Source organism: Myotis brandtii, unplaced genomic scaffold, assembly GCF_000412655.1.
Source record: "Myotis brandtii unplaced genomic scaffold, ASM41265v1 scaffold34, whole genome shotgun sequence".
Lineage (NCBI taxonomy): Eukaryota > Metazoa > Chordata > Mammalia > Chiroptera > Vespertilionidae > Myotis > Myotis brandtii.
The window spans coordinates 5008365-5017376 of record NW_005363098.1 but is presented as its reverse complement, the minus strand read 5'-3'; the positions used below and the strand labels follow the sequence as shown (position 1 = coordinate 5017376).

At 38.7% G+C, this 9012-nt stretch overlaps 1 protein-coding gene across 1 annotated transcript in view; it reads left to right on the top strand.

Annotated features, from left to right (window-relative positions):
- DCHS2 (dachsous cadherin-related 2) overlaps window positions 1-9012 on the top strand; it is a gene marked incomplete at its 5' end in the record, with an annotated part of 199825 nt that overhangs the window by 176102 nt on the left and 14711 nt on the right. Inside the window, 3 exons of the mRNA XM_014543857.1 lie at window positions 1273-1386; window positions 6595-6806; window positions 7382-7533. Of these exons, the coding sequence (XP_014399343.1) occupies window positions 1273-1386; window positions 6595-6806; window positions 7382-7533 (478 nt within the window). The remainder of the gene's footprint in view (window positions 1-1272; window positions 1387-6594; window positions 6807-7381; window positions 7534-9012) is intronic.

Genomic DNA, 9012 nt, shown 5'->3' with positions numbered 1-9012 from the left:
GGTTATATAGATAGTCATATGAGGGTGACAGATGGACAAGTAGGACAGGAAGCAAAGAGGCGAGCAGCAACAAAGCTAACTTGGGGCCCAAATGGATTCTTGGGAACCCTTCCAGTGAAGTCCAAGTTCTAATCACACCAAGTATCATATTGCCATTATCAGTCCTTGATATTTCTTCTTCCATGCTGGTAATCAGTCTGTTTCCTATAACCGGAAATGGCTTTCTTCTTTCCTCTCTAATTCCTACATCTAACTCCATTTCTGTGGAGTTTTTTTCCCCCCTCTAAGTTCTCTCTTGACTACTGCAGTACTTAAGCAATTCTCCAATGAATTGATATTATGCAATTAAGAACTTGGTTACCCTCTAAATGGGTTGCTTTTACCTAAAACTGTAGTGGAAACTGGTTAAGGGAAGATTTCTAATATTTATACTCCTGTTACCTCCTTTCCCACATTCCACTTAATGTTCAAGGAAGTGCATCAAAATATGTCTTTAATCTCTGCAGTTCTTTCCATCTCTTCTTCCACAATCCTAGGTTATTGTCTCTTGCTTGGACTATTGCAGTATTACCTTAATTGGTCTCTCTGCTCTATTCTTACTCCCCTTTGTTCTTCACACAGCATTCAGAATGACATATTTTAAAAGTAAATCAGATTATTTTACTTCATTCCTTACAATGCTTCCATTACTTCCCACTGTACTTAGATTAAAATATGATCCCTGCCTATCTAGATGCTATCTTTACCTTCTTCCTTCTCCCCTACTCACTGTGCTTCATTAAACTGAGCCCTTTCCCAGCCCAGGGTTTTTGTAATTGCTATTCTTCTCCTGGAATCCTTTTCTTCCAGTTCTTTCTATGGCTTCTCATGCTTCAAGGGTCAACTACAAGGTCACACCTCTGAGGCCTCTCCAAAAGAGTATCTTCCTCCCTCTCAACAGAAGTGTTTCCTATCATATAATCTTGTTTATTTCTTTCCAAGGAACTTAGCACATATGAAATCTACCTTGATTATGTATTTGTTTACTGGCTTGTTGCCTGTGTCCTCATCAGTTAATAACCACCATAAGATAGAGATCTTTTCCATTTTGCTTGTCACTAGCTCCCCAGCAGCTAGCATCAGATTGGCTCATTGAAGACACTCAGTAAGTAATCATTGAATGAATGAACACATGAAAATGTAGTAGGCAAATAATAAGTACCCAGTGTTTGTTTTTGTTTTTCCCTGAAATTTTCTTTTCCTAAAATTCTTTTTTTTACCTCAATTTTACAGGTAGTTCTGTCATGACTGTAAAAGCTTTTGCTTCAGAGTCAATTCAAGACAGCATTAAATATTCAATTTTTAGTGGAAATGAAGATGGAGTTTTTTCCCTGTGCTCCAACTCAGGTAGGTCTTCTCTCCCCAAAAACAACTTTACTTCCTGCATCATGTAATGTTACGAGTAATAAATACTTCTCCAAAGGAAACAAAATTGAAAATGTAGAAATTGTTATAGGTAAATAATTTAAAAGGTAAACAAAGTTTTTTATGGTAGCAGATGAGAATTTGTGGGAAATCAAGAACTATTTACTTGTTCACATGTTCTTGCTAAGAATTCTATTCTTTACATTTCCAAATTAGATGGTTCCTATCCTACTCTGAATTTTTTAGATAAATTAGTTTCTACTCATAATTAACTCATCTGTGTGGGAGAATTGGAGCTATAGTAGAAAGATCATTGATATTTACATTGAATTGAAAATAAGCACACATGTCTAGCCTGAGGGAATCATCATCAGATTCTTCCAATTTGCCACTGAATGTCAATGATGCAACAAGAGAGGACAGCTGGAAAGGTTTTTATATCGTGGTAAAGAAATTACTTCCAAATACAGCATGTATTAAATTTAGCTTTAACAAGACCATTATTGTGTTTTAAATGAATACCAATTGATTATTTAAAACATAATGTTTTTTACTAACAACTATGTAGTAGATACGTATCTACAACTTCGTTGTCAACCCTCAAGAAGTATGTTTTTAATAATTTCTATATTACCATACAACTGCCTTATTTAATCGGTAATACATGCACATGGGAAGAATTGAGAGAGGGTAATTTCTTAAGTAAATGCTTTCTTGTCCAGGGTAATGGTTTGACTTTTTGATCCAACAGCCTTTAGTCAGGAGCTTTCTGAGGTAGTCTGCTAGGAATCTTCATCTCCTCACCCCATCATTTGGTTAAAGGGTGATACAGGCAAAGAGCCATTGGAAGCACCATCAATGAAGTATTGGCAGACACTTTTCCACCCACCCTTCCAGTCAACACACAGTCAAGAAAAGCAAGTTTCTGTGCATCCACTTTTAATATATATATAACATTGATAACATTGATCACTCATTTGGAGCCTTTGGGTTTATAGCTTTATTCTAATTTTCCCATTAGACTTTTCACCTTTTATGAGTTCAGGCTTCTTCCCTTGCTTTTCTAGAGTCTGTGCAGTTATCAGAGATTAATCTCAAAGAAGGAAGTTGTGTTAGAAATCCTTTTAACACAAATGGGATTTTAGTGATTGCTTACCTTGCTGGGTTACTGTTTTCACTTATTTATTTATGGTTTGTATTTTACTTTTTATTAAATTTATTGGGGTGACATTGGTTAATAAAATTATATAGGTTTCAGGTATACAATTCTATAAATAAATCATCTGTATATTGTATTGCATGTTCGCTAGCCCAAGTTAAGTCTCTTTCTATCACTATTTATCCCTCCTTTACCCTCTTTTACCACCTCTGTCCCCTCTGGCCACCACCAGACTGTTGTCTGTGTCTATGAGTTTGTGGGTTGTTGTTGTTTTGTCCTCTGAGGATTCCCTACTACTGTATCAACTCAGTAATGCATTTCAATACACACACACACACACACACACAAATTTATCAAGCATTTTAGTTTTTTTTATCATGAAGACATTTCAATATATATTTTATCATATTGCTGCCAAGAAACATTTTTTAAATCATTAAGTATGATATTAAATTTATCTTTTATGCTACTTTTGTTGCATAATCATTAAACTTATATCTAAATATTATATGAATGTATGTACATTAAATTGCATACCAGTTAAAAGAGAAAACTGGTATGTATGATAAATCAATGGCATTTAAGTTGTCGTCACTTAATGGTAAAAATGGGAGAAAACCATTTTATTAGTTATTGGCTAAATAAGTCATGATTAGATGGATCTCTGGTGGGCACTGTGTTTTCTGTCCATCCTTGCCAGGGTTTTCCCTGTGTTCATAGTCACAAACCAACGGTTTACTTTTGTATCCAAACTTCTTGTCACTTTAGCTTAAAAACATCTACTACTCACTGTCCAAACCAGCAAAAATTTGGGAGTTTGACTAATGTGTATGTCAATAACAGATGGTAGTATTCATTTCATTACTTGGTAGATTGACATAAAACAAAAATGATCAAACTTTCAGTGTTTCACGGGTGTAGCTTTAACAGGAGAGAGTTTAAAAGCTTGGGGATAACATAAATATTTATCACACTCTGGTGGTATATATGATATGCATGTGCGCCATTTGTAATTGACTGAAGTAACCTGAGTGTGCTATCAAACACTTAGCATTTGAAGACTCATAATCTCATTTTTATGTGCATTTTATAACTTGGACAAAAGCTATATATGTAGATATATCAGAAGGAAAATATTCCTACAGTTTCATTCTCAAGTTGTTGTGTAACTGGCGCTCTAACATATGAGAATGAACATGAAGTTGGTGTTGTGAGGCCCTTCCTCTAAGGAAAACATGGACTCCAGCCCATCCTATTAGACAGAGCCCAGGAGGACTTTCATCTCACCAGTGACAGAAAACCCTTGCTGTCTCTGAGAAAAATATGCATATATCATCCAAGGCAAAATGTGGATCTGGTAGGTGCGCCAGCCGTGAATTATCTCACAGACTGGTTATTGTCTTTTCCACTTGCATAACTTTCACAGCATATGCCAATTATTATGCCAAAAATAAAAATCAAGCAAGGAAAGCATTAGAGCTGCAGAACCATTCCAAGTTCAAAATTCCAATTATCAAAGCCCAAACACAAGCCTTTTATTAAAAACCCCACTTTGATCTGCACTATAATTGGCACACTTTCTACTCAGTGACACTGGCAATTTAGTGTTGCATTTCCATTGTGTTTCTCCTTTACCAGTGGTAACAGCACATGATAGCAAGCTGAGTGCCCTGCTCGGTGGAGACAGAACTCCAGATGAGACCTTTGCACCCACCTCGGACTGGGGCTCCTCTGCCATTTGGGGGCGGGGGCTCCTCCCTTGTTTCATGAAAGTTTCTAAAGACCAGCTTTCTTCATTCCCTGCGCATCAAAATGCACCTTAATGACTCTCCAGCTGCCAATGGTTAAAGCTGTTCTGAATTTTGTCAGGGGTGTTGGTAACATCAGACTGTGGTTTGTAAAAGTAATTTGCCTTTCGATCTGAATTGGTAACTAAATCTGATGATAATAAATGAAAGTGATTTTATGAAATTTTAAATTTGATAATATAGTGAGTTCTTCATATAGAATATAAATATTTAACTTCTCTTAATTACAGAATAGAAGCTATAAAACCCCCTCCAAAATACCCAGTATCAAAGTTAGCATATTTCTTGGGTTAGGATGGTTACCTAGGAAACGGGTTCAGCTAGAGCACTAAGAACTGTGGCTTCCAGAAGCAGGCTGTTTCACCAGAGATAGAATTTTTCTAACAGTCTGAGGCTACTTAATTTTCTCTTTCTAAATTCAGACCTTGTAAAGATATTAAATCTATATCTAGTGATGAAGGGGAAGAGAGATGTGGGTACAACCCTGGGATCTACACCATCCGACTACAAAGAAACATTCTAAGTATGCACTGTGTGACTTCTCACAGCTACCCTGTGAAGTCATTATTCATATCCCCATTTTACAGAAAGGGAGACTCGGCTTTGGAGAACCTGAGTAACTGACTCCAGGCCACAGTTAGTGGTGGTGGAACCAGGTAACTTGCCTAAATTAAGTATTCAGGTCTACGATCTACGCTTGGTTTCAGGTTCCTCTAACTCCAAATCAGTGCTCATTCAGCAAATCCCCATTCGATGGAATCTCTGACAGTGAGAACCAAGTAAATCATCATAATAAAAATAATAATAATAACATTAAATTCAGTAAGCAATTTAGTTGAAGGGGGTCGGGGGGAGATAGAGTAGAAACCAAAGAAAGAAATTATATCAGGATAGGAATTTCTAAATTTGAGGGAGGAACTTGAACATGGCATAACCCCCCAGGGCCACTTTCCCTAGCCTGGTTATGCTTTTCATGCAAGGGCTTTCTGTAAGCCAGACCTTGAGCTGGGTATTGGGGATATGATGGTGTAAGAGGCAGGTAGCCCTCCTCACCTTGCAGAACCTAAATCCTGAGGAGTAACTAGACTGAAGCAGGTGAACAAAGTACAGCACATGTTTGTGAGAGTCCATTGGGGGCTGACAGTGATGGCACGGGGATGGGTGGTCTGGAAAGATCTCTGAGGAAGCACAGGAGTGGGGACCGTTCGAGGCAGATGGAAAAGCATACATGGCAACTCTGAAATGAGCATTTGAGGAACAGAATACTTATGAGTGTTATGACCAGAGCAGAGACAGGTGGAGAAGGACATGATGGGATTTCTGAGGTGGGAGAAGTCCTTTGGAGGTTAAAAATGCTGAAATTGATCATAATCATTTTAGAAAGCCATTGCAGGGTTTTACACAGGGCAATGACAATGTTGTTTTTTATTATTTAACTAGAGGCCTGGTGCATGAAATTTGTGCACTGGTGGGGGGGCGGTCCTCTCTCAGCCCAGCCTGCGCCCTCTCACAGTATGGGACTTCTTGGGGGATGTCTGCCTGCAGTCTGGGACCCCTCACTCCTTACTGCCCACCTGCAGCCGAGGCAGGAGAGGCTCCCGCCATCGCCGCTGTGCTTGCCAGCCGTGAGCCCAGCTTCTGGCTGAGCGGCACTCCCCCTGTGGGAGCACAATGACCATGGGGGAGGGGGGGCAGCTCCTGCGTTGAGCATCTGCCCCCTGGTGGTCAGTGCGCAACATAGCAACGGTTGATTTGCATATTAGGGTTTTATTATATAGGATTCAGAATGGGAACTGGGTTGATGGGGAGACCAGTTAAGTGATTAATTCAGGGGACAAAATGGGAAATGCCAGTGGATGGAGGAGGGCAGCAGCAGTGGAGATGAAGAAAGGTAGATTCAAGAAATATCTGGAAGGTAGATTTCCCAGGCACAGTGATGGACCAATTATGGAAAGAGAAAGAGGATTTAAGAGACAGCTTCAAGAGTTCAGATATTTTGCAGTTTCTTTCCCTCCTACATGTTTGAACCTTGAACATCTGCATGCTCTCAACCTTTTTCACAATGACTCCAGTCAATAGAGGAGGGAGGCCAGTCAACATGGGGCTTTGAAAAGTGACAGGTGAGCATAGGAGTACATAAGGCAAAGATGATTTGGAACTTTTAAAATAATAACTACAAAATCAACTTCTTTTATTTTGTTTTCTCCCTGGGAATAAAAATAGGAGAACTCACTGTGAAAGAACCCAGGTTTCTTGATTTTGAAGTCAGAAATGAAGTACAACTCATCGTTTTAGCTGAAAGCAGTGGGCATAGAGCCTACAGCAAAATAGTCATCTTGATACAAGATATGAATGATAATTTCCCACGCTTTGGGCAAAGCATTTACCAAGTATCAGTGCCTGAAGGCCAGTTTCACAATGCTCCTATCATACAGGTAACAGAAAGATGTTTGTGCATGTGTGTGTGGATTATCATGTATCAATGTACATCAAAATAGGCCTAAACAATATCTCTTCATGGAAGCTGATGCAAAACTTTCATCCTCAGCACTACTTTGATAATTTGTCACCTAAATGATCAGGGGGAATTTTTTTAGCACTAAATCTAGACTTTGTTTCATCTATTTAAAGATCCTTTAAAACAGAGACTCTCAATGTAATATAAAAAATCCACATATGGATTCCTTTTCAGGCAACACTTTAAGCAAATTAGATTTTTTTCAACTATATTTTCCTCTTGCCTAAAATTGTAGCTTTAGACATATGAGACTCTACTGAAAGTTACCTGGAAATCCTTTGAATGAGAACACGGATTTGCTTCCTAACCCATTATTTACTTTATTGTAAAGTGAAATGTAAGCTTCAGCAGCTTATTAGTGTTGCTTTAATGGTTGTTTTTTAAATGTATTTGACAGTCTATAATTCTGTCATAATGCATTTCTCTGAAAAACAGACTTAAGCCCTGTTGCAGATGAAATCCTTATCTAATGCAAGAGTTGCTTCCTCACAGGTTTTTGCTGCCGACCTGGACAGCGGGTTGCACGGCCTCATTGAGTATTCCATTCTCGCTGGCAAGCAAGCACAGGTGTTCCAGATTGACGCGCGGAGCGGCGTGATAACAGCAAATGGGATTCTGGATTACGAGTTCACCAGCTCCTACAGGTTTGTCCCAGGTTCCAGTCCATTTGATACGCTATCTGCTTCCTTTCTGACCACACTGTTGTTGCTTTGAGCTTGACTGCCTATTTATTGTACAAGCTTAGTTGTAAAATGTGTTTTCCCTCTGATCCAACTTATGATCACTGGGAGAGTCTTAGGAAGTATTTACAGCTTTGGAAAGGTGATTCAATTAGAATTTTAAGGTTCCTTTTCATTTTAAGATTTCTTGAATTTATGATGCTGCTAAGTACTAAATCAGAGACTTTTAAAAAATCAGTATTCGTCAAATGTCTAATGAGCCATTGAGCACTCTGCTAATGTTTGTTCTTACTATTTTTTAGAATGATGAAGACTGAATGACATTGCTCTTTTTAATTCTTTATTCTTTTTTGTGTATGAAATTATAATCCTGTCATCAGGACCCTTGAACTGTGTTTTAATAGACATGATATTATTGAAAGCACCCATGGAACATTAAATACTTTTTTGCCTAGAGTCCAAGATATGCCAGACTTATACAGAATTCTATAAAAGAGAGAATCATAGTATTACAAGTCTCCTAGGTATTTAAAATGTCAGTGCTACAAAAGTCTAGCCAAACATACAGGGATATTTATGGCACCTCAGTCTGGAAAAGAAAAAGACTAGGGAACCTAAAATGGCTGTGAATGGGGACTGCTTTAAGAATGACAGCCAAGTCTTCTGTGAAATACAGTGAAACTGATTTTAAAAGAGAAAGCCCTGACCTGTGTGACTTAGTTGCTTGGGCATCACCCTGTGCATGGAAAGGTTGCTGGTTCCATTCCTGTCAGGGCACATGCCTGGGTTTTGGGCTCAATCCCCAGTAAGGGGCATGCAGGAGCAGCTGATCGATGTTACCCTCTCATATTCTCTCTCACATACTCTCTCTCTCTCTCTCTCTCTCTCTCTCTCTCTCCTCCTTGCTCTCTCTAAAAGTCAATTAACTATTCGAGAGATAGAGAGGTACATTTCTACTGCTAATGAGGATAGAGCTCTAAGATACGTGTCTGTGTGACTGAAATAAGGTGCACTATAGTGCTATTTGAGCAGAAGCGCACACACATGACTGGACCATGTCAGGAAGAAAATATATAGAGCTCTAAGATACGTGTCTGTGTGACTGAAATAACAAGGTGCACTATAGTGCTATTTGAGCAGAAGGGCACACACATGACTGGACCATGTCAGGAAGAAAATACAAAAAACTGTTAACCTTGTGTGTCTCTGGAGAAGTGCTCATGTGGGAAGTCTGGGGATCAAAGAGATGCTTGGCTTTCTTATTACTTATTTTAATATGCTTCATATTTTTGTCATATTTCCTGTATGTTCTTCCAAAAGTCCTTGCACATATAGTGCTTCCATTAATCCTCCCAGTTATCTCCCGGGAGGTTAAGTTGAGTGTTTTCTTATTCACTGAAAAGTCAACAGACATAGAGTGGATTGCTTAGGGTCACAGAACCA